This window comes from Ovis aries, chromosome 17 (genome assembly GCF_016772045.2).
Source record: "Ovis aries strain OAR_USU_Benz2616 breed Rambouillet chromosome 17, ARS-UI_Ramb_v3.0, whole genome shotgun sequence".
Lineage (NCBI taxonomy): Eukaryota > Metazoa > Chordata > Mammalia > Artiodactyla > Bovidae > Ovis > Ovis aries.
The window spans coordinates 70,898,333-70,924,174 of record NC_056070.1 but is presented as its reverse complement, the minus strand read 5'-3'; the positions used below and the strand labels follow the sequence as shown (position 1 = coordinate 70,924,174).

General features: G+C 50.5%; 1 protein-coding gene, 1 pseudogene and 1 gene segment (V, D, J or C); 1 reads left to right on the top strand and 2 right to left on the bottom strand.

Moving 5' to 3' along the window:
• The window catches only part of LOC114108841 (immunoglobulin lambda-1 light chain), a 469,312-nt gene that overhangs the window by 295,894 nt on the left and 147,576 nt on the right, over window positions 1-25,842 (bottom strand). For 2 of the 12 annotated variants that reach the window (XM_060401337.1, XM_060401346.1), the window contains exon 3: window positions 194-229. The exons of 8 other annotated variants lie outside the window; for them this stretch is intronic. In XM_060401337.1, the coding sequence (XP_060257320.1) occupies window positions 194-229 (36 nt within the window). The remainder of the gene's footprint in view (window positions 1-193; window positions 230-25,842) is intronic. 2 more of the 12 variants (XM_060401338.1, XM_060401341.1) reach the window with 2 other exon arrangements.
• On the bottom strand, window positions 7,074-7,578 carry LOC121816882 (immunoglobulin lambda variable 1-40-like). The segment is given in 2 exon segments: window positions 7,074-7,373; window positions 7,480-7,578. Coding segments are annotated over 2 exon segments (279 nt in total).
• Window positions 17,597-18,921, top strand: LOC114118868 (adenylosuccinate synthetase isozyme 2-like; annotated as a pseudogene).

Genomic DNA, 25,842 nt, shown 5'->3' with positions numbered 1-25,842 from the left:
AAAGCCTTGGTGAGGCGCAGAATGAAGAACTGAAAGGATTTCCCAGACCAGTTTCCTGGGGTGGGGCTCAGACCTCTGTTTTAAACCAAACAGACCACAGAAGTGTCTGCTTTGGCAGAAGATGCTTCAGCCTGGAGCCCGTGACTTGGGAGAGCAGGTTTTGTCTCACTTCCCCCTGGCCTGGAGCACTGTGTCATTATAGCTACTACCAGCATAACTTCCACAGAAACACGGCCTCGTCCTCAGCCTGGAGCGAGCTGATGGTCAGGGTGGCTGTGTTGCCCGATTTGGAGCCAGAGAATGGGTCGGGACCCCTGAGGGTCGATTGCTATTATAATAGATGACGGTTCTGAGGCCCGATCCTGGGAGCTGGAACCAGCCTACACCACTACTACCGATGTTGCTTCCAGAGCAGGTGATGGAGACCCTCTGGCCCAGGGACCCAGACACGGAGGACGGCTGAGTCAGCACAGCCTGGGCCCAGGATCCTGGAAGGGAGAGAGACAGAGATGGTGACTCTGGGGTCCAGACATGATAGCAGGGAACACAGCATGTGTGTTCCCAAGACCTCTCCTGCCCCCCACCCCCATCCAGTCACCTGTGCAGAGCGACCAGGGTGAGGAGCAGAGGGACCAGGCCATGGTGGACACGGTCAGGGCGTCCTGCTGTCTGTGGCCCCACAGCTGAGCAGAGCGCCCCACACTGCTCCTGCCCCTCTTCACAGCCTGAGTGGGGCAGGGCCTCCCATGCAAATGACTGTCCTCCCCAACCCCCTACAGTGCTCTGATGACCTCTGGGACCTGGCTCAGCTTCCTGTGCCTGAGGAGACCAGTGGGTGATCAGAGGCGGGGTCGTGTGGGCCTTGGGGTGGGAGGTCACAGCTGGGAACCCTGAGCAGTAAGCACCAGGAAGCACCAGGGGACTCATCTCAGCTCAGAGCTGCAGACCCACAGGAATGGCTTGGCACCGCCCCTGGTGTCCTGGCCCACACATACATCCTGTGACCTAGTGATCAGAGCTCTTAGAGTCAACTTTCCCAAACTGGCTTTGAAGCTACGCAGTTCAGGAAGTGTTGTGTTGGAAAAAGAGATCCAGGTGTCAGTTACCCTGTAGTGCATGTGAGTGTTACACAGCAGATGTGTGACTCTGAGATTTCAAATCAAGCAAAATGGGACCGTGGATTAGTAAAAGTCTAAGGTCATCCCTTAAAATAGATGCCTGAACTTCACTGGAGAAAATGCTGTGGTTCACTGTTGTGTCCGACTCTGGCTCTGTTTTAATTTTACCTTGCCATGGTACTATTTCCAAAACATCATTTTCCTTGTCGATTCTGTTCTTTACATAAGATCATTTTAAAGCCTTTCTGACACAGCATCTCCACTGAAGGATTTTCATGTCTTAGCAGGACCTCCTATCTGTGAAACAGGGCAGGCTGAGGTGTCAGAGCCATGGGTCGGTCTCAGATCTGAGATCAGCAACAGGACAGGACAAGGCAGGTCAGCTGTTCTCAGGAATCTCAGACGGGACCATGGGAGCAAACCTGACTTAGGCGTGGTCCAGATAGAGCAGCAGTCAGGCCCCGGGGCAGAGCCCCACGACAGGGTTGCTTTCCAGCCCAGGGCCCCGCAGCTTCACCAGGGCTCACTGTGCATAAAGTCAGTCCCACAGCAGCTGACAGATGCTCCTCAGCCAGGAATCATTTCCCAGGTCTCAGGAGCAGGTTTCTCTCCCCTCCTGACTCCTCACTGATGGGCACACAGGACACCGTGTGAGTGTTCACGGGATAAATCAGCTGCTGGGGGCATCACTGGATCCCTTGGGAAATGAGGAGGAACCAGGGGTGAAATAGGGAGGGGTCGACCTGGGGTCACAGCTGAAAGGAGGGTGACCTGGGGTCACAGCTGGGAGCCGGAAACCTGAGGCTTCCTGGGAAGGAAAGGTTAGACAGGCTCAAGGAGGGATGAGGAGGTGAATGTTTCAGGAAGATCTGGAAACTCGTTCATGAGCTTCTAAGAGCATGAGCTGTCATCACTGTGGAGGTCAACAGTGTATGTTTGTAGAAAGAGAGGCCCAGGACTGGGAGGAGAGTCGTGAGTGAGGGGGAGGGAGGGCAGGCTCTGAGCAGAGATGAGGAGGAGCGGGCGCAGGCTGAGGAGAGCTGGAGGTGCATGGTGGGCTCAGCTCCTCCCTCCTCTTTCTGGGAAGAGGGTGGGGACTGATGACCCCTGACCCTTCACCCTCCATTCTGGGTGCTCTGCCCCTGGTGCTTCAGTCCCAGGAGGAGGCCTGGGGGCGGCTCTGAGTCTGTCCCCTGAGAGGAAGCACCTGCTGTCCTGGTCAAGTCAGGCCGCTGAGCCTGGGGCAGGGCCAGCTCGGGGACCATGGGGATGTGTTGAGATGTCAGTTCTGAGCGGTGCACAGCGCCCTGGTGACGCAGCCGGGGAACGTTCACGGCGTTGAGAGTGGGAGCAATGTTCTGCTCAATTACTTGGTTCTCAATCCTGTCTGAGTGTTTTGCGGCCCCGCTGACTGTAGCCCACCAGGCCCGTCTGTCCATGGGCTTCTTCAGGCATACTGGAGTGGTTCCGTTTCTTGCTCCAGAGGATCTTCCCACCCCAGGGACAGAACCCATATCTCTTATGCCCCTTGCATGGGCAGGCGGTTCTTTACTCTAGCGACACCAACCTAGGTTATGACCAACCTAGATAGAATATTCAAAAGCAGAGACATTACTTTGCCAACAAATGTCCATCCAGTCAAGGGTATGGTTTTTCCAGTGATCATGTATGGATGTGAGAGTTGGACTGTAAGAAGGCTGAGCGCCAAAGAATTGATGCTTTGAACTGGTGTTGGAGAAGACTTGAGAGTCCCATGGACTGCAAGGAGATCCAACCAGTCCTTTTAAAAGAGATCAGCCCTGGGTATTCATTGGAAGGACTGATGCTAAAGCTGAAACTCCAATACTTTGGTCACCTAATGCAAGGAGTTGACTTATTGGGAAAGACTCTGATGCTGGGAGGGATTGTGGGCAGGAGGAGAAGGGGACAACAGAGGATGAGATGGCTGGAATGTATCACCCAGTCGATGGACATGAATTAAGTAAATTCCGGAGATGGTGATGGACAGGGAGGCCTGGCGTGCTGCGATTCATGGGGTCGCAAAGAGTTGGACATGACTGAGTGACTGAACTGAACTGAACTGAATTGGACTGCAAGGAGATCCAGCTAATCCATCCCAAAGGAAATCAGTCCTGAATATTGATTGAAGGGACTGATGCTGATGCAGAAACCCAACTTTAGCCACTTGATAGCGAAGAGCTGACTCATTTGAAGAGACCCTGATGCTGGGAAAGATTGAAGGCAGAGGAAAAGGGCCAACAGAGGATGAATGGATAAGGGATGTAAGACCTTGGCAGCAAGCATAGGCTCAACAATGTTGCAAGAGGCTGGCTAAATCTGCCAAGTAAGCTAGAATGCTAACAGAGGGTTTGAAACACTTTCATGCCCAGGAGATTGATCAACTAGAGCCCTAAGTTAACTCTTTTAGTCAGGGACAGCCCCTGCTACTCTCAGGAGAGCTGGTGAAAGACATAAAATAGGAAGACAGACAGACTCTGGTTCGGGGTAGATGCTCGAGCAGGTCCAGGGGTCCGTCGAGTCCTGAGGCCTTGCTCATCAGACTCTTCCGCATGACCTTGTCATGGGTCGGATGGCCCAGGGATTCCTCGAGTCCTGCATGACCTTGTCATGGCTCCTGGCACTGCAGGAAAGGTTCCCAGAGTCTGAGTCCCAGGGCTGATGAGGCTGGGGCTGAGCCCTGGTGCCCGGGGCCTGTGCCTACCTGTGCAGAGAGAGACAAACACAAGCAGGAGAGGAGTCCAGGCCATGGTGCTCACAGAACCCTGGTCCCCACAGTGGGCTGGGCTGCCCCAGGCCTCTTTTCTGCCCTGCCTCTGCCAGAGGAGGGGCTGAGTACAAATGAGGGTCCACCCAGGGCCTGGCCAGCCCCTCCCTGAACCCTGGTGCTGGATCTCAGCTCACAGCCCAGACTCACAGGTGGAAGGGGCTTCCTCCTTGGGACCCAGTGGGAGGAAGCACCTGCTGAGACCACACAGGTCCCTGCTCAGGGGACTCTGCAGCCAGAGCGGACACAGGGCTGAGTCCCCCAGGAGCTCAGGCCCCGCCCCCAGCCCAGCTGCTGTAGTCAGTGATGCTCCCTGAATGCCAGTGCAGGGTCCCCAGGGTAGCCCTGTAGGTGACATGTGGAAAATTATAAATGGAAATTTATAACAGAAATTATACATAGAAAACAAGAGATAAAATTCATGCTTTTGGCAAGTTACAATGCTGGCTCTATTGGAGAAAATATGTAAACAGACTAAACTGCTTTCCAGAGTAAACACATTTCTTGCACTTCTCTGCTGGTTCGGTGGTTAAGAATCCACCTGCCACTTTAGGGGACGGAGGTTCAAGCCCTGGACAGGAGGACTCCACATGCTGCAGAGCTCCTGAGCCCTGCAGCCACAGCTGCTGAGCCTGCATCCCAGAGCCCGTGCCCCACAAGGAGAGAAGCCCTTCTTGCCACAACTACGACAGCCCGCTTGCAGCAATGAAACATGTTTTACCGAATCTCTTTCGGAAAGACATGATGTATGCACTTTGGGAATATCTACAAAACCAGCAGTGGTCCCGTGGTTCCAATAGATCTGCTTTGTGTATTATTGCAAAACATGAAGAAAATGTAAATTTTCCTAGTTCTTTGGTAAACAATTAAACCACTTATACATGCACCTAATACATTAAACTTCAGATGAAAATTGACGAACACCTATCACTGATCAGCCATCTAATTATTCTTAAAAATCAATATAGAAATTCCTATACCAGATAAGCAAATTGATACTATTACTACATGCCTTTTCTCAAGCAAAAACCTTGTGTTTTTATTAGGATATAAAGCCATAAATTTACCATCCAAAATAGAAAGCACCACACACATCTGTAATGTGCTGATACAGCCTTTTCACATACCTCACCCCACACACGTCACCCTGCGGGGCCTCTGCCCACAGCTGTATCTTCTCTGTACAGACTCTCCCAGGAGCCACCTCCTTGAGACACCTTCCGACTTCTCGCCTTCCAGCATCCCTCCCTGACCCAGACTCCACCACAACCACGTGGACCAGGAGGAGACCTGAATCTGAGCTGCGTGGGGACGGACCAGGAGCTCCAGTGGATGGGCCTCACAATTCCGAGGGTCCCCATAAGAGAAGACAGTTTCTCCATCGCCCAGTGTTTGCCCTGTTGTCTGACCCAGAACCCCTTGTGGGACTCTGCACTGCACCCCTGCTGGCCACAGGCACCTCCTCCAGCTCCTGGGATGTCCCAGCCCCATGCAGAATGGCCCCTTGTTCAGCAGGCATTGAGGATGGCACTCCTGGGAGAGAAGGATGGAGAGGGGCCTTGGTAGGTCCTCCTGGGCACAGGGATGCCCTCACACTGGGACTCTCATCTCCATGGAAACTGACCATACTCCGCAGTGTGCATCTGTGTTACGGTCCAGCCCCACCTGCTCTGCAGACCCTGCAGGTGTGTGTGACAGGGCACTGGGGAGCAGCAGGGCACACGCCTGGAGACCTGTCTCATGTGCTGCTTGTGCCATGATCCGGTTTGGCTCAAAGGGGCCTGAGGAAACCTTGCTCGGTTGGAATGTGACGAGGAGTCAGGCATCTCCTGCAGAGACAGGAAGCATCCAGGGCAGGGGGTCAGGGCACGTGTCCAGAGAAGGGAAAGGTGACCCTGGTGAATGGCCATTCTAGGTCAGAGAGCTGGGCGCTCTGAGCTTAGGACTCAGCTCTTCCAAATAGAGCAGAGAGGAAAGGCTAGGAAAACATCATCTTGCTGAAACCCCTAGCACTTTTGAAAATAGTATTTATTTTGGCGGCGTGTGTCTTTGTTGGTGCCCGTGGCCTGGCTCTAGTTGCAGAGAGTGAGGGCTACTCTCTATTTACGGGGCAAGGGCTTCTCCTTGCAGTGGCTTCACTTGTTAAGGCGTCTGGTCTCTGTGGCAAGCGCGCTTCAGTCACTGTGGCTTAGGATTTTGTTGCCCCAGGCATGTGGGATCCTTCTGGAGCAGGAATCAAACATGTCTCCCCTGCATTTGGAGGCCAATTTTTCACCTCGGAACCACCAAGGAAGTCACTGAAAGCCTTTTATTTTTCTGCTTCTTATTTTAGTCTCTGTGAAGGTACGTGTGTTTCTACATCCTCAAATCCAGTCACAGCGATGTTGACTACATTATTGTGTTTAATCCCCTGCCTAGCACCCAGCGGTGCCAGAGGCACCCAGCCTGCTCTCGTGGGACAGCAGGCAGGGCTGTGTGAGCCCAGTGCTGCACTCGACTCCCTGTAGCTGCACAGACCCACTGATGTGGACTGATCTTTGTCCCTCAAACTCTGTGTCGAACCTCTCATTCTTGAGTGACTGGCTTTCAGGTAAGACAATGAAGGCGGGACCTGGGGTGACTGAGGTCATAGGAAGATGCCCTAAGACACAGAGCTGGTGCCCCTGTAAGAACAGGGAAACCCCAGGACGTCACATGGAGAAAAGCCTGGGTGGGGCCAGTCAGGACACAGGTGTTTGCAAGCCAAGCAGAGAGGCCTCACGGGGAACCAGGCCTGCCTCACCTGGACCTCGGGCCTCAGCCTGCGTGGCCCTGAAGACACCATCTGTTGGCTGACCCACCCCATCTGTGTGCTGTGACAGCAGCCGTGACAGGTATCAGCCTCAGCCTCAGTCTCATGCACTGTGTCCCCACGGCAGCCTCGCCAGCACCCGGGATGTCACACAGGCTGAGAGCATCTGCCACCAAGGACAGGCTTTGGGGCAGATTTTGAGAGGAGGACACATTGTGCCAACAAAGTCCCCTGGTGTGGGTCTAGACCCCACTTTTAGGTTAAACAAAAACAGAGGCAGTTGACCTGCCCGAGGATGGCTCTGCCTCGGGACCCCCAGGGCTGTGGGGAAAGCAGGCTTTGGTCTCACTTCCCCCTGGCCTGGAGCACCGTGGGACCATTCAAGCTGTCATCCCATGATAAACAGTAATAACCAGCCTCCTCCTTCGCCTGGAGTGAAGCGATGGTCATGGAGGCCGAATTTCCAGACTTGGAGCCAGAGAACCACTCTGGGACCCCGAGGGTCGATTGCTATCACCATAGATCGGGGTTTTGGGGTCCGTTCCTGGGAGCTGCTGGCACCAGCCCACAAAATTACCCCCAGTGTTGCTGCTGCTTCCAGAGCAGGTGATGGTGACCCTCTGGCCCAGGGACCCGGACACGGAGAACGGCTGAGTCAGCACAGCCTGGGCCCGGGATCCTGGAAGGGGAGAGACAGAGATGGTGACTCGGGGGTCCAGACACGAGAGCAGGAGCAGGGCCCATGAGTCTTCCCAGGGCCCTTCCCTGTCCCCGCATCAGGTCACCTGTGCAGAGAGCACCCAGGGTGAGGAGCAGAGGGGACCAGGCCATGGTGGACACGGTCAGGGCGTCCTGCCGTCTGTGGCCCCGCAGCTGAGCAGAGCGTCCCCACACCGCTCCTTCCCTTCTTCATACCCTGAGAGGGGGCGGGGCCTCGCATGCAAATGACCTCCTCCCCGCCCCGCCCCCACAATGCTCTGATCCCTCTGGGCCCTGGCTCAGCTTCCTGGGCCTGAGGGAGGCCAGTGTGTGATCAGGGCGGGGTTGCGTGGGCCTTAGTGGTGGGAGGTCACAGCAGGGAGCCCTGAGCAGAAGCCAAGATGCAGTGCCAGGAGACTGGGCCCGGCTCACAACCCACCAACCCTCAGGACCGGCCCCCGCGCGCCCTGCGGTCCAGGCCCGGACCCTCGTCCTGTGACCTGGTGGCCTGGGCCCTCAGGGACAGCCCGCCCTGTTCAGCGCACTGGCCCTCCCTAGGGAAAAACTGCACTTCTGGCCCCTGTGCCTCAGGGCTTTCTGGGAGCTCCCTCAGACTCTTCGGGAGAGTCAGTTATGGCATCCTGTCTGCTCAGGGGTCAGGAGTGAGAGGCATCTAGGACACAAACTCCTCTCAGCTCAGGATCAGGTCAGGGCAGTGACATCCCAGGGGGTCCTGTCCCCGCTGTGCAGGACAGAGGTCCCCCTCTGAGGGTTCCCTGTCAGTGGGGAGTGTCCTCCTTCCTCTGTGTGTCCCCTCAGCCCTGAGGAGGACGGGGCTCTTCCTCTGGAGGGAGGGAGGGTGTGGGGACAGGCCTGGGGTGTGACCCTGGACCCCTAAATGCCTGGATCTTTGCTGTGTGAGTCTTTCCACACCGGACCCCGTCCCGTGTCCTGTCCTACGAAGGACCCATGCTGGGTGACTCTCCTATAGGCACAGGGCACAGAAGGCTATGATCTTCTGACAGACGGACCTTGCTCATGATGGAGGCCATCTCATACGGGGTTGAGGAATAAAGAGGAGCCCGGGATTCGGTAGGAAAGTCATGAATCATAAGAGGAGGGGAGGAGCCCTTAGGAAAGAAACAGTTGAGGAGCCAGAGGAGGCAGGCGGAGCTGAGGGAGGCAGGCCGGAGCTGAGGGGTGCAGGGGGAACTGAGGGGTGCAGGGCGGAGCTGGCTCTGGGGCTCCTCTCCTCTCTGCTCCTGGGGAAGCGGGTAGGGTCTGATGACCCTGAAGAGGACACCCTCTCATTCTGGGTCCTCAATCCTGTTTGAAGCTTCACCCCCAGAGCTTGAGGGTCACGGCTCTAAGTCTGTCTCCTGAGAGGAAGCACCTGCGAGACCTCCAACTCGGTCCACTGAGCCCGGGGACAAGCCCAGGTCAGGGGACCATCTGGTGCGCTCAGGTTCCCCCAGCTCCGGGAGGGTGCACGGCGCCCCCTGGTGATGCACTCGGGGAATGTCCACGGTGGGAAAATGTGAGGAAGGAAGGAGCTGCCCATTCATTTTCCAACTAAGAGCCCATCAGCGAGGTGTGCATCCTCTGCCCACTGACCCAGCAACCGGGTGCCCTGACCCCACTGCTCTGTGTCTGACGCTGACCTGGGCACCTGGGGCAACTCCTGTCAGCAGCTCCTTCCACCCAGGGGTTTGAGACCACTCCTTGTTGGCCGGGCTGAGTGGGCTGCGGTGCTGCACAGCGTGACGCTCAGCTCCCTGGACTCTGATGACTTGGGACACCAGGGAGGAGGGGGCGATCGCAGGGCCAACCACCGGCCCCCATCTCACAGTCAGCACTGACGACCCAGGTGGGGTCCGGCCCAGGCCTTCCTGGCCCCACAGTCACCAGTAGAGGGGACGGGGGTGCACACGAGCCTGCTTTCCCACTCGCTCTGTCTCCCCTTGTTGCTGCTCCATCTCCCGCGCACTGTTTACGGGGCGGGGCCTGGGGGCGGTCCACGTGCTGAGGAGCCCGGCCATGACCTGGCATCCGGGCCCCCAGGGAGCCACCGAGAGTGTGGGGATCTGGGGAGCCAGTTCTGAGCAAGGTTCTTCCAGGAGCATAAGTCCTCCCATGAGCCTCGAGGTGTCTCCTCAGACAGCACAGGTTTGCGGAAATTCCTCCCAACTTCCAGTCTTATGTTTAAATACAGACACAGTTTTCCCCATGGCCTCAGATGTGAATTGTGTTTCTGGGGTTTTGGATTTTGACCGTGACCTGGGAGTGAATGTGTTATGGGAATTAACATGCCTGGACTAACTTGTTACACAATTCTCAGGGGTTATTTCAGATAACAGACAAAGACAAACATCTGGAAATTTGATGTTCCTAAATATTTGGGGAGAGGGGGCCGTTCCTGTTAACCACAGATTCCTGCCACCAACAAAAGGCTGTGATTCAGGAGCTCCAGTTGGGAAACTGCACTCTAGAAAACTCCACGGGTGGTGCCCCTTCAGGTAAATGGAATATTAATTTGTCTCCAAGGTCAAGTTCATGATGCTGTGCATCTCTTAGTGTGACTTGAATGAAAAGAGGCCTAATGGCAGTGGTGGTGGTCTGAGTCTCCCTGTGGAGCCAAGCCTCCTTCCCAACAACATGGGCAGAGAGGGGTCCCCGTGGAGAGATGGACGCACCCGGGGAGAGCTGGGAGGAGACACGGGGCCATGAATCACCGGACAGGAGACGGGCCCAGAGCCTCCCTCCCGTGGGGACCCTGACCTGTCCCACCGCCTCCCTGCCTCTCCTGCCACTAAGCGCCGAGCCCTCTGAGCCCCAAGGGCAGGTTTTGGTAGCACCTCCGCGTGGGCTTACATCACTGCGGCACTGAAACGACCAGTTCCCAGATCACAGTAATGGTCAGCTTCGTCCTCGGGCTGGGCCCCGGTGACGGTGAGGGCGGCTTTGTTCCCAGAGATGGAGCCAGAGAAGCAATCAGGGGCCCCAGAATATCAGCTGCTTGTGCTGTAGATAAGCAGTCAGGAGCCTGGCCTGGGGTCTGCTGGAACCAGCTGGGGTAGTTACTGGTAGTGACTGGCCCAGAGCTCAGTCCACAGGTGAGGGTGACCATCCCTCCTGGAGACACTGACAGCTGGCTCCTGGACCACAGTCCGAGCGTCCACCCCTAAGAGCAACAAAGAGAGACAGGGGTTGTTATGGAGACAGGGCCCTCAGACCCTGCTTGGAGGTACCCCAAAGATGCAGAATCTCAGCCCCTGACCTGAGCTGTAAGTGAGGAGCCCGGGCAGAAGAACCATCCAGGCCATGGTGAGGACCCTCCCAGGATGCGGCCTCCTCAGCCTCCTGGGCTGCAGGTGGGGTCCTGGGCCTTTTCATGCCTCCAGCCTCTCAGGAGGAGGAGGGGCCTCATGCAAATCACTTCCTCCTCTCCCTGCCAAGGTCACCAGAGGTCCCCTGGGGTGGGGGTTCTTGAAGGAGGCAGATGCTGGACCTCACACAGGGCAGGGACAGCTTGGGCAGAAGCCCCTGAGTGATGGGGCGACGTCTTTCAGCAAAAGTGCTCCTGTGACCTTGGTGACCTCGGTCCTCTATCTCCTCCCTGGAGTGTCTGAGGCTGAAGGAGGAGTTTGCACGTCTTCCTCTGCTGCTGCTAAATTGCTTTCAGTCGTGGTCTGACTCTGTGCAACCCCACAGACAGCAGCCCACAAGGCTCCTCCATCCCTGGCACTCTCCAGGCAAGAACGCTGGAGCGGGCTGCCATTTCCTTCTCCTAAGTCTGTCTCTCTTGTTCCAATAATCCAGCCTTTCCCACACCTGAGCCCATCTTTAGAACACTCTCTGTCTTCTCAGGAGCCCTGAGTCCCGTCTGTGCGGTGCTGTCCGTCCTCCTCCACCAGCCCTGAGCCGAGCAGGAAATCCCGGAGCCTGTGTCTGCTGTGAAGGGTGAGGGTGGCCCTTGAAGCACTCTTTTAAACTGTCTCTAGTCCCAGCGGTGGGGAGACCAGATGGGAGGTGGGGAGTGACAGGCAGAGCCTCGTGGGCAGGCTCAGGGTGACGGCGTCCTGTGCTGTGAACAGCCATGACCATGTGGAGCAGCTTCCACAGAACTGCGGATCTTACGGGTAAAGGTCACCGTCTCATCATGCAATGACGGTAGCGGGCAAGTTCAGTTCCAACAAAGTTGGGACACATGTCTCATCATCAGAAATAGAAAAACATGGTGCGTGAACAGGTAGGTCGGTGAGCATCGTGGACCTTGTAAAACTCCCTTCCCTGTGGTTCTGCAGTGCCGGATGGACGCGGCACAGAGGAGGGGTGTGGGGGCAACGAGGAGGAGAAGGGGCTCAGACGTCTCGTGGTCAGGTGTGTGGAAGAGACGGAAAGGTCTTGTTCATCTCTTGTTTCTTTGACATAAATGTAAATACTACTCTTATTTTGTATTCATGTTAGATTTGCTGCTAAAGTAGCTGTTTAATAATATTCACATTATTTTTGTCAGAGGTGTTTGAGAACCTCAGCTCATGGAGGTGAAAATATGTATTCCTCCCTAACTCTTTTCTTATTATACGAACATGCTGATGACAGTTGGCGGAGCTCTGAGTTCATGTATTTCATGTCACAGGTGTTAACATAAAGGGAAGGAACGAGGAATGAAGCCACATAAACTGACTCAGTCCCGGTTTCCAGGCTTCACTCCAAATGCTGAAACTGCCAAATAACACGACAGGGGACACTTTTAAATGACAGGGATGGTGACAGAGGATCTTGCCTGCATCCCTCTTCCGCTGGAACACCCGGGCGCTCTGCGGGCAATGGGGCAGCCTCTGCAGGGGTCTCACCCCTGTCCAGGTGTCCCTGGAGGGCGAGGTTCCTGAAGGAAGTCCATTTTCTTTGTATGACCGGCCCTCTGTCCTTGGGTGGATGTCAGGTCTGGGCATTAACCCCACGACAGAGCAGCAGGAACTGAGAGGCGAGCCTGTGGCTCTGAGCCGAGAGCTGCAGTGTCCCCTGGGGGCCCCGGTGCAGGACGTCACCCTCCAGTGAGGACCCTGCTGCCCACGTGGGCAAGAGCCAAGGGAGAAGGTGCCAGCCTGCCTGGCCAGGACCCTGCACTCTCAGGACCAGACCCACAGCGCCCCCTGCTGGCCTCAGACCTCCTCATCCCCACTCCACACCACAGCCTCCTGGAAGGCTTTCTCACACTTGCAGCTGGGTCTCTCTGATGTCACCCCAGGGCAGAAGAATGAGCCCCTCCATGTAGTTTGTGGTTGGTCGTTCATCTCTCCAGGTCACTAATGACCTGCAGACTCATATGGAACGCTGATGTAATTTCGGATTCTCTGTTGTCTCAGTTTGCACTGCCTGGCTCCTGGGGTCACTACCAGAGCATAACCACCTCGAAACAAGTTCAAGGCTTCAAATCCCAGAGTGTCCATAGCTTAAACCTGATCGTGACTCTGTCATGATTCTCCCAGGTTGAACCGTGGTGGATGTTGTGTCTGCAGAGTCTCCAGGAGTTGTCCCAGCCCTAATTGCACATCTCTTTTTTATTTCCGTCTTTGCAGAGAGAATATGACGTTCTGGGGAAAACATGTCATTTTATTGATTACTTCCAAGATCCTGACAGCGTTTATTTCTGACTCCAATATATAAGGTGTTTTCAGTTGGGTTTCATAACAGTTCTGTTTAACAGGCTTGATGTAAGGGACTGTGGCTATAAATAGGAGTCTCATCCTTTTAGGGTGTCCTCCTCCATTGCTGGACTTAGAAACCCTTATGACCTGTTACCTGATCCTCAGTGGGTACAGTGCAAGTTCACGTGTTAGACTCCGTAGATTTAGTAGGGGTGGTTTTACATGGTCTGTATTGAAAAGAGTGATATTTATCCAACATCATCTCAAATAAAGAACTAGGGAGTGGAAGTGGGAGAGATCATGAGGGAAAAGGGAGAACATGGGCAAGTGATGAATCTGAGAGCCACGTCCTAATGGGGAGGGTCTTCCAGTACCTAGAGGAGAGGGGCTTCTCAGGGTGCATTCCCCGATAAAGGGAGGCACCCAGCTTCCCTAAGTGTCTGGGTTCAGGGCAGGAGTACAAACCTGGAGCAGGAGTGGGACATGCAGGGGTGGGGAGGCCCCCAAGGTCTCCAGGGCACAGATGCTGGACTTCTGCTTCTTCATCATCCTGCCAAGTACCTGTGAGGGACCCTGTGTATCTGGGCACAGCGGGATTCTGTTTGTATTTGGAGACCAGAGAGAAAAGGAGTTATTATCAATGACCCCATTAAGATGGACCAGGATGAGTCTCAAGGTAGGTTCTGGTTGATCACACATGCATGATCAGGGAGCATTTTAGCAGTATCAGGAACTATTTTTGTTTACTTTTGCTTTTCCTGAGACTTCATATAAACTGAATGGATAGTTGGGAGTAGATTCATCATGAGTCAGAAGGTTTTCAAGTGTAGTAGGTATCTATGCAAGGTGTGTGAAACTTGAAAATTCTCCAAGAAGAAGACCGACAGGCTGAGTTTCTTGTCCCACTTTCTCAGCTCCCTGTTCCCTGACCTCCCTTCAGGACCAGGAATGATGGAGCCCAGCACCACGGCTGCAGGTCTGCAGGACCAGGAGGCCGGGGGTACAGGGGCCACAACCCCACCTTCCTGCACTCCCATCACAGGGAGGCCATGGGCCCTGATGGTCCAGGTCTCTGCAACAGGAGGACCATGAGTGACTGTCCAATTTGATTTCAGAAAGATAAAGAAATGAGACATGGGACCTGAAAAAATGTTTCTGCAGTTGAGGTGCCATCAGATGATTCATAGACAGAACCTGAGGCAGAAGGAAGCGTGGCCTGTCTTGAGAGGCAGCCACGTCCTCCTCTGCTGACCCCTCAGGACTCACCTTGTGTGAGGCCTCAGATCATTCTGAAGGAAGAAAAATTCCCATATCTTTTCCATCCAGTTACTAGGAGCCCGGGGAACACGAGTTTTAGAAAATGCTGACCTGTTAGCAGGTGGAAATGAGGAGGGAACAGGGTGCCGGAGCCAGGGCTTCTGTCAGCACCTGAGCTGTGGACCGGTCCCTGCAGCCCGGGACCCACACTCTGTGGGATGAGAGGATGGAGATAGGAGGAGCAGGGCTGCGCTGGGGCGTTTCTGCTGAAGACACAGTGCCGGAGTCCAGCTCCAGCAGCCAGGGATCAACCTGAAGAGATGAGTGGTGTCGGCGAGAAACGATGCAGCCTCTCAATTTTCTTGGACTGCTTATTTATTTCAAGCTTAAGATTCTCTTTTATACTTTTACAAAAGCATTAGGTCAGAGGTTTGACATTTTCAGTTCCCACTGACCCAGATTTGTTGTGTCCATTAATCATTGTTGCCCCTCAAAAGGAGTTCCTGCCTCAGCAATTCTCTTATCTAAGTCTTCTCATGTGTCCTTGTGAATACATTGTAACTCATGCTAAAGTCTGGGCTGCATACCACATTCCTCAGTTTATTTCTTATTTTTCTAAGTCCTGTTTGCCCCTAGTATCCTAAGCTCACTATTTCTTAAACAGGGCTTCTAGCTATTAATATTTCTAAAGTTCCTAATCTCTATAAGCTAGAGTAGAATATGCTAACATTACAACATTCTTTAAATCTTTAGCTTCTAACTATTTTAATTATTCCTAAGCCCTAAATTCAGCAAACTCCTTTGCCATAAACACCTTCCTCACAAAGAGGCTTCAGATAGCAGTCCCTCCCATGGCCTCAAGTGGCGACCTACGTGCTCACCCTGGAACACTCTTTTGTAAAACTCCTTGAAAAATGTCAATGATTAACCTTATGAATTATTCTCTGAGCACAGCTGCAGAAGGCTTTGTGCCTTCCCATGCTCCTCTGAAAAACAATAAGCTCCTTAATATTCCTTTCAGTCAACTGAGCCAAGGAGAGGAAAAAACAAGTCAGAATCACAAGGCCTAACTCCTTCATCCTGGGTCCATGCCTGCAGGACAAGGAGAGGGAGTTGGGGCCATGCCTCCATTTTCTCAGTAATGCCTAATGCGGCTCCCCACCACACAGCACCTGCTCTGGGGAATTTAATCCAGATTTTGAGGGTGGGGCAGATGGGCTCTGTAGTCAGATATGTGGCTTCCTGGGATGCCTGTGCTGTCTTGGGTCTCAGCACGATCCTGTGTGTCTCCTCCCTCCTTTCACAGAGATCTCTGTGCAGAGAAGCCTTCCTTGGAAATTCCTGTATGGAAAGTTCTCGCTGAAACCAGGCTCAGAGCCAAAGCCGGAGGCCCAGGGGTTTTGTCTCACTTCCTCGTCATCTGAGCCCCTGTGGGAACCAACATCCCAGTAATAGTCAGCCTTGTCCTCGGGCTGCAGCCCAGAGATGAGCAGGCGCCCCACGTCGGCTGAGGTGTCTTTGGATCCAGAGAAGTGGCTGGGGACCCTGGAGCCCGGGAGCTTTGGGAGTCTGAGTTGTAGGACAGGAGTTACCGGGAGGACTCCTGGCTTCTGCTGGTACCAGGTTATAGGCAAGCTGCCAAAGTTGTAGCCCCTGCTCAGGGTGCAGGAGAGTCTGGCTGATGCTCCCAGAGATCCAGACAGGGAGGCTGACTGAGTCAGCACAGGCTGGGAGAGGGAACCTGCAGATACAGACACAGGGGAGATGGGGCAGGAGTGCAGGAAAGAGTCCCAGAGTCTGCGCCCCAGGTGCTATTGAGGCTGGGAACTGAGCCCTGGTGCCCAGGCCCGTCCCTACCTGAGCAGAGAGAGAGGAGCACCAGCAGGAGAGGAGTCCAGGCCACGGTGCTCACAGAACCCTGGCCCCCCAGTGGCCTCGGCTGGCCCAGGTCTAATTTTCTCCCCCAGCCTCTGCCAGAGGAGGGGCTGCCATGCTAATGGGGGTCCACCCAGGGCCCACCCAGCCCCTCCCTGAACCCTGGTGCTGGAGCTGTGCTCACAGCCCAGATGTAAGGGAGGGAGGGAGGGGCTTCCCTCTTGGGAACACCTGGAGGAAGCCCCTGCTGAGACCACACAGGTCCCTGCTCAGGGGACTCTGCAGACAGAGAGGACACACTGCTGAGCCCCCCAGGAGCACAGACCCTGCCTCCAGCCCACCTCCTGCAGTGAGTGGGGCTCCTTGAGCAGCTGTGCAAGGACCCCAAGGCAGACCCACAACGCCCCTTGCTGCTAAAATGTGGAAAAGTTTTGCTGAAAAAGGGAATGAAATTCAAAGTTCTCTAAGAAGGAACAACATTTGTTCTAGTACAGAAAATAAGTAAACAGAAGAAGATGCTTAGACGAAATAGAATATTTTGTCATGAAATTACCCCACAAAAAGACATAATGTATCCTTATTTAGTGTAAATATCTAACAAACGTCAGGAGTCATATGGTTCCCATACATTGGATTTGTATTTTTTTAAGCCTTGAAAAAGTTGTGTTTCTCTGAGGAAGCAGTTAAAGTGTTTTATATACAACCGATAAATAAAGCACATAGAGGGAAATTTATCGGACTTCCTTGTTTTCCTCTGGTTAGGGATCTGCCTGTCGATGGAGGGGATATGGTCGCAGTGCCAAAGCCAGGAAGCTCCCACATTCTGCAGAGCAACTCAGCAGGAAAGCCGAACTGCTGAAGCTCCATCCCCCAGGACTGGTGCTCTGCAACAAGAGAATCCACGTCAATGAGAAGCCAGTGCACTGTGATGAAGAGCCGCCACGCTGTCCCCACCCCACCCGCCACCCACAACCAGATAGCCCAGGAGCAGTGAAGACCCCGCACAGCCATCAATCAACCAATCAAGTGTAAAAAGCAACCTGACCACCAAACCAGTAGAAGGGGACATTGCAGACCACCGTCGTAAACAGTGATCCAAGTCCTCTCGACAAAATGAAACGTTAGAAAAGTAGAAAAATCCCAATCTCAGGTTAAGACATTGACAGTGTTACCAAATGTTATTGTTTAGAATATATGTTATATTTGATATGAAGACTCTCAAACATAAATTTACAGAGCAATCCAGTTCACACACTCTCAGTTGCCCCCGAACCCTTCAGGCTCTTCTCGTGTCTCTGGAGCCTGAGTGCTTGCCAAGACCAACCTTGGAGCATCCTCCTTGTCCAAGGCGACAGAGGCCGCCCCAGGCAGCAGCCCGGGGGGAACCTGGCGACCCTGGCGCTTGGCGGGCAGTGGGACCATGCAGGATGCCAGCACGCTGTGCCACTGCCAGGGAGGAAGTAACGCTGGCCTCAACAGTTGCGCATTCTGTGGAGGGTGACTTTTGTCCTTTATCCAGTGAACAACTCAGGCTCCCAGTGGAGCCTGAATGTTACTGCATTCATTGGAAATGATGTGGTAATTCATCTACCTGGATTGTGTGAGAAAGCAGAAGAAAAATGTTCCCAAAGGGAAAGGTCTGGAAGGCTGGACAAAGGCTTCTCATACCTGACAGAGCTCATATTGTGCTGGATTTTCATCAAACAGCTGATTGTATCCAGGAACAACAGAGGAGAAGAAGCAGGAAAAAGTTGGGGTACCACAGAAAGGGCATTCTCCCTGTTTATTCTTCCCAAGAGGACCAGAGTGGACTAAGGATATGTGATCTTGTTTCTGACTTTGATGGCTTTTCTGAGAGGTTCCAAGTTCTGGCTAACCAATACAAATCTATATAACCCACTTTGGAAATAGACATTGAAGATGAATTCCAAAAACTCAAGTGTTATATGCAAACGGGTGAGACCAACTGTGAGATATATGGAGTTTATTTCCTATGTTGGGCTTTCAAGGAAACACCATCGAAGAAAATCTTGGTGAAGGTGCAGTGGCAGCACTGCTAGATACTGATTTTGAAAGCCATCCTTTCGTAACCTCCTTGAGCTGTACGGTTGGAGGTGTTTGTACTGGCTTGGGTATGCCCCCTTAAAATGTGGAGAAGTGTATGGAGTTGTGAAAGCTTATACAACTAGAGTTGGGATTGGTCCCTTTCCTACAGAGCAAGACAATGAAATTGGAGAATTATTACAAACAAGGGGTAGAGAGTTTGGTGCAACTACAGGAAGGGAAAGAACACGTGTCTGGTTGGACCTTGTTTTGATTAAATATGGTCATACGATTAATGGATTTCATGCATTGGTAGTCAAAAATTTTGATATTTTGGATATATTTACGGAAATCAGAGTTGAAGTTGCATACGAGATAAATGGTGAGATTATAACTCATTTCCCAGTAAACCAAGAACTCTTAAATAAATGGACTTAAATGTAAGACCCTCCAGAATGGAACACACAGATATGAAATGCAAGGACATTTAAGGAACTGCCTATTAATGCCCAGAATTGTTTGATTTATTGAAGATGAAATTCAATTTCCAGTTAAATAGATTTGCCTAGATAAATCCAGAGTTGATGATTCAGCTCTTTTAAGGATTTCCAGTGATACAAGAAACATTCCTGGAGAGGTGGGGAAAGGACTTTCTTAAATATTTCATTGATGATCTACGAATTTCAAGAATAAAGACACTGAAATGAGGTTTAGGCCCTGCAGTTGCTTCCAGTCTTTCAAGACGGATGACTGCTGTGGAGATACACTCCGGCAGTTTGCAGTGTCAGCTGCCTTAGCTGCATGATTGCCTAATCATTTGTTGTTCCTCCTGCTTATGGTGCCATTTTTCTTTTAATGTTCGTAAGAATATAATCAATGTTGTTGGAAATCAGATAGAATGATCTCTGTTCCTTTCCAAGGCAAACCATTCAATACCACAGTAATCCAAGTCTACGCCCTGAGCAGTAATGCTGAAGAAGCTGAAGTTGAACTGTTCTTTGAGGAACTAGAAGACCTTCTAGAACTAACACCCAGAAAAAAATGTCCTTTTCAATATAGGGGACTGAAATGCAAAAGCAGGAAGTCAAGAAATACCTGAAGTAACAGGCAAATTTGGCCTTGGAGTACAGAATGAAGCAGGGCAAAGCCTAATCAAATGTTGCCAAGAGAATGCACTGGTCATAGCAAACAACCCCTTCCAACAACACAAGAGAAACCTTTCCACATGGCCACCACCAGATGGTCAACACCAATATTCTTTACAGCTAAAGATGGAGAAGCTCTATACTGTCAGCAAAAACAAGACCAGAAGCTGACTGTGGCTCAAATCATGAACTCCTTATTGCCAAATTCAGACTTCAATGGAAGAAAGTAGGGAAAACCACTAGACCATTCAGGTATGACCTAAATTAAATCCCTTATGATTATACAGTGGAAGTGACAAATAGATTCACGGGATTAGATCTGATAGACAGAGTGCCTGAAGAAGTATGGAAAGAGGTTTGCAACATTGTACAGGAGGCAGGGCTCAAGATCATCCCCAAGAAAAAGTAATGCAAAAAGGCAAACGGTTGTCTGAGGAGGCCTTACAAATAACTGTGAAAAGAGGAGAAGCAAGAGGTAAAGCAGAAAAGGAAAGATATACCCATTTGAATGCAGAGTTCCAAAGAATAGTGAGGAGAGATGAGAAAGCCTTCCTCGGTGATCAATGTAAAGAAATAGAGGAAAACAATAGAATGGGAAAGACTAGAGATCTCTTCAAGAAAATCAGAGATACCAAGGGAATATTTCATCCAAACATGGGCACAATAAAGGACAGAAATCGTATGGACCTAACAGAAGTAGAAGACATTAAGAAGCGCTGGCAAGAATACACTGAAGAACTTTCCGGAAAAGATCTTCATGATCCAGATAATCACAATGCTATGATGATTTGCCTCGAGCCAGATCCTGGAATGTGAAGTCAAGTGGGCCTTAGGAAAGTAGGGATTACTGAGGTGAAATGTGACAAAAACTAGGGTGTTCAGAGGTCAAATCTGACAGAAACTAAGGGGTTCTGAATTAAAATCTGACAGAAACTTGAGGGGGCTGGTGGTCTGAAGAAAAGTCAGACAGAAACTAGGTATCACTGAGATCAAATGTGGCAGAAATTAGGGGGTTCCAAGGTGGAACCTGAGAGAAACTAGGATTTCCTGAGGTAATAACTGACAGAAATTATAAGCCTCTGAGGTAAAGAAAATCTGACAGAAACTAGGGGGTTCTGAGGTAAAATCTGACAGAAATTAGGGGGTTGTGTGGTAAAATCTGACAGAAATGAGGCAGTTCTGAGGTGAAATTTGACAGAAACTATGGAACAACAGACTGGTTCCAAATAGGAAAAGGAGTACGTCAAGGCTGTATATTGTCACCCTGCTTAGTGAACTTCTATGCAGAGTACATCATGAGAAACGCTGGGCTGGAAGAAGCACAAGCTGGAATCAAGATTGCTGGGAGAAATATTAATCACCTCAGATATGCAGATGACACCACCCTTATGGCAGAAAGTGAAGAGGAACTAAAAAACTTCTTGATGAAAGTGAAAGTGGAGAGTGAAAAGTTGGCTTAAAGCTCAACATTCAGAAAACGAAGATCATGGCATCTGGTGCCATCACTTCATGGGAAATAGATGGGGAAACAGTAGAAACCGTGTCAGACTTTATTTTTGGGGGGCTCCAAAATCACTGCAGATGGTGACTGCAGCCATGAAATTAAAAGACGTTTACTCCTTGGAAGAAAAGTTATGACCAACCTAGATAGCGTATTCAAAAGCAGAGACATTACTTTGCCAATAAAGGTCTGTCTAGTCAAGGCTATGGTTTTTCCTGTGGTCATGTATGGATGTGAGAGCTGGACTGTGAAGAAAGCTGAGCACCAAAGAATTGATGCTTTTGAACTGTGGTGTTGGAGAAGACTCTTGAGAGTCCCTTGGACTGCAAGGAGATCCAGCCAGTCCATTCTGAAGGAGATCAACCCTGGAATTTCTTTGGAAGGAATGATGTTAAAGCTGAAGCTCCAGTACTTTGGCTACCTCATGCGAAGAGTTGACTCATTGGAAAAGACTGATGCTGGGAGGGATTGGGGGCAGGAGAAGAAGGGGACAACCGAGGATGAGATGGTTGGATGGCATCACCGACTCGATGGACGTGAGTTTGAGTGAACTCTGGGAGTTGGTGATGGACAGGGAGGCCTGGTGTGCTGCGATTCATGGGGTCGCAAAGAGTCGGACATGACTCAGTGACTGAACTGACCTGAGAGTCTTCTGAGGTGAAATCTGGCAGAAACTAGGGGATTCTGTGGCAAAATCTGACATAATCTAGAGGCTTCTGGGGTAAAATCTGACAGAAACAAGGGGATTCTAAGGGAAAATGTCACAGAAACTAGGGGTTCTGAGGTAAAAACCTGACAAAAACTAGGGGGTTCTGAGGTAAAATTTGACAGAAATAAAGGGGTTCTGAGGGATCTAACAGAAACTTGGGATTACTGGGGTGAAATGTGGCAGAAAACAGGGGTTTCTGAGGTGAAATCTGACAGAAACTAGGGGGTTTTGGGGTAAAGCTTGACAGCAGATAGGGGCTTCTGAGGTAAAATCTATGAGGAAGTAGGGGGGTAGTGAGGTAAGACTTGACAGAAACTAAGGGGTTCTGTGGTAAAATCTGAGAGAAAGTTGGTTCTCCTTAGGTAAATCTGACAGAATATAACGGGTTTTGTGGTAGAATCTGACATAAACTAGGGGCTTCTGACATAAAATCTGACAAAAACTAGGGGGTTCTGAGGTAAAATCTGACAGAATTACATGCTCCAGAGGTAAAATCTGATAGAAAGCAGATGATACTGAGGTATAGTCTGAGAGAAACTAGGGACTCTTTTGGTAAAATGTGACAGAAACTTGGGGTTCTTAGGTAAAATCTGACAGCAACCAGGGGGTATGGAGGTAACATATTACAGAAACTGGAGGCTTCTGAGGTAAAAAATGAGAGAAACCAGGGGGTACTAAGGTAAAATGTGACAGAAATTAGAGGCTTCTGATGGAAACTCTGACAGAAGCTAGGGGCTTCGAGGGTAAAATCTGACAGAAACTAGATTGGTTCTGTGGTAAAATCTGACAGAAACTAGGGGCTCCTGAAGTAAAATCTGTGAAAAACTAGGGGGATTCTGGGGTAAACACTAACAGAAACTGAGGGGTCCTGTGGTCAAATCTGAAAGAAACTAGGTTTCCCTTAGGTAAATCTGACATAGTATAGGGGCTTCTGAGGAGGAGAAGGGGACGACAGAGGATGAGATGGTTGGATGGTATCATCGACTCAATGGGCATGAGTTTGAGTAAGCTTCAGGAGTTGGTGATGGACAGGGAAGCCTGGCATGATGCAGTCCATGGGATTGCAAAATGTCAGACAGGACTGAGAGACTGAACTGAACTGAGGTTAAAATCTGACAGAAACTCAGGAGTTCTGTGGTAAAATCTGACAGAAATTAGATGGCTCTGTGGTAAAATCAGACAGAAACTAGGGGATTCTGAGCTAAAATCTGACAGAATTACAGGCTCCAGAGGTAACATCTGAAGAAACGAAGCAATACTGAGCTATAATCTGAGAGAAACTAGATACTCCTTTGGTACAATCTGACAGAAAGTAAGGGGTTCTGACATAAAATCTGAGAGAAATTAGGGAGTCTCTGAACTAAAATCTGGCAGAAGCTAAGGGATTCTGTAGTAAAATCTGACAGGAACTAGGTTCTCCTTAGGTAAAACCTGACAGAAACTGGGGGGTTTTGAGGTAAAATTTGACTGAAGGTAGGGGCAGATTTTATCTGGCAGATTTTACCAGATAGGGTAAAATCTGACAGAAACTATGTGGTTCTGATGTAAAATTTGACAGAATTATATAGGCTTCAGAGGTAAATTCTGATAGAAACGAGGCAATACTTAAGTATAGTCTGACAGAAACTAGGGACTCCTTCGTCACAATCTCACAGAAACTAAGGGCTCCAAGGTGAAATCTGAGAGAAACGAAGGACACCTTAGATAAAATCTGACAGAAACAAGGGCACTCTGAGGTGAAACTGACAGAAACGATGGTCGTCTGAGGTAAAATCAGACAGAAAGTGGGATTCTGTTGTAAAATCTGACAGAAACTAAGGGGTCTTGAGGTAATATCTGACAGAAACTGGGAAGTTCTGAGGTACAATCTGACAGAAACTAGGATGTTCTCAGGTAAAATCTGAGAGAGTGAAGAGGTTCTGAAGTACAATCTGAAAGAAACCAGGGGTTCAGAGGTAAAATCTAACAGAAACTAGGAGATTTTGAGTGAAAATCTGACAAAAAGATGAGGTTCTGAAGCACAATTTCAGAAAATAAGAAGTTCTTAGGTAAATTACAGAAACTAGCAGATTCTGAGGTTGAATCTGATGAAAACTAGAAAGTTCTGATTGAAAAACTGACAGAAAGAAGGAGGAGGTTCTCAGCTAAAATCTTAGACGACATACAGAATCTTCTTATGACCTGAAAAGGCACAGGCCTAGCAGGAAGCCAGGCAGCTGAGGACAGAGACCTCATGTCCTTCCCTCTATGTCTGAAGTAAATTCTTCATAGCAAGTGCTGTATCTGAACTAATGATCCTAGTGCTATTGAGCCAAAGCCCACTCTGCTCATCACATGACAGGCCAATGAATTGGAGGAGATGTGTTGTGGCAAGGAACATGACTTTATTCAGAATGCTGGCTCACTGAGATGACATATTAATGTCTCAAAATAACCAACTCCTAGAGGTCGGAAGGTCAGGTTCTTTTATATTAGCAGAGAGTGACGTGGTGTAGAAATAGAGTCAAAAGGCCAAATAGAGAGGGATAGGCTGTGAGGAATAAAGTAAATAGGGCCACCAGTCTTTAAAACATTCTGATGAAGGGCCAGCCTTTGGAAGGATTGTGTTAATCTCTTCTCTTCACAGGTGAGCAAGGTCAGATTATGTCTCATAATAAAGACACTTCAGTTTAGCAATCAGGCAGAGGAGTAAGGTCTTCTGATTGCCACTTTTCAGTCAATAAATCCTAACTCTTTGAGAATCCAGCACGCCTGGACCAAAGACTGCAGCACGCCAGGCCAAAGACTGCGTGGCCCAAGACTGCAGCACACCAGGCTTCCCTGTCCATAGCTAACTCACGGAGCTTGCTTGAGCTCACGTCCTTCAAGTCGGTGAGGCCATCAAACCATCTCATCCTCTGTCATCCCCTTCTCCTCCTGCCCTCAATCTTTCCCTGCATCAGGGTCTTTTCCAGTGAATTGACTCTTTGCATCAGGTGCCTGAAGTATTGGAGATTCAGCTTCAGCATCAATCCTTCCAGTGAATATTCAGGATTGATTTCCTTTAGGATTGACTGGTTTGATCTCTTTGGTGTCCAAGGGACTCTCAAGAGTCTTCTCCAGCACCACAGCTCAAAAACATTTGTTCTTTGGCCCTCAACCTTCTTTATGGCCCAAATCTCACATGTGTACATGACTACTGGAAGAACCATAGCTTAGACTATAAGAACCTTTGTCAGCAGGTGATGTCTCTGCTTTTTAATATGGTGTCCAAGTTGGTCGTAGCTTTTCCTCCAAGGAGCAAGCTTCTTCTAATTTCCTGGCTGCAGTCACTGTCCACGGTGATTTTGGAGCTCAAGGAAATAAAATCTGCCACGGTTTTCACTTTTCCCTCATCTGATTCCATCAAGTGATAGGATGAGATGCCATGATCTTCATTTTCTGAAAATTGAGTTTTAAACAGGCATTTCCACTCTGCTCTTTCACTCTCATCAACAGGCTCTTCACTTTTAGCCATGTGGGTGATATCATTTGCATATCAGAGGTTGTTGATATCTCTCCTGGCAGTCTTGATGGCAGCTTGTGATTCATCCAGCCCAGCATTTTCCATGATGTACTCTCTGCATATACATTAAATAAGCAAGGTGACAACATACAGCCTTGACGTACATTTTCCCCCAATTTCGAACCAGTTCTTTGTTCCATTTCCAGTTCTAACTGTTGCTTCTTGTCCTGCATACAGGTTTCCCAGGAGGCAGGCAAGTAAGATTGCTATCCCCAGCTCTTTGGGAATTTCTCACAATTTAGTTTAAATAAATCACAATTTAATTTATTGTGATTTGTGCAGTCAAATGTTTGAGCCGAAGAACTGACTCTTTTGAATTGTGGTGTGAAAGTCCCGAAAGTCCCTTGGACAGCAAGGAGATCCAACCAGCCCATCCTAAAGGAGACCAGTCCTGGGTGTTCATTGGAAGGACTGATGTTGAACCTGAAACTCCAATACTTTGGCCACCTGATGAGAAGAGTTGACTCATTTGAAAAGACCCTGATGCTGGGAAAGATTGAGGGCAGGAGGAGACGGGGATGACAGAGGATGAGATGGTTGGATGGCATCACCAACTCAATGGACATGGGTTTGGGTGGGCTCTGGGAGGTGGTGGTGGACAGGGAGGCTTGGTGTGCTGCAGTCCATGGGGTCACAGAGTTGGACACGACTGAGTGACCGAACTGAATGAAGCAGAAGTAGATGTTTTTCTGGAATTATCTTGCTTTTTCTATAATCTGACAAA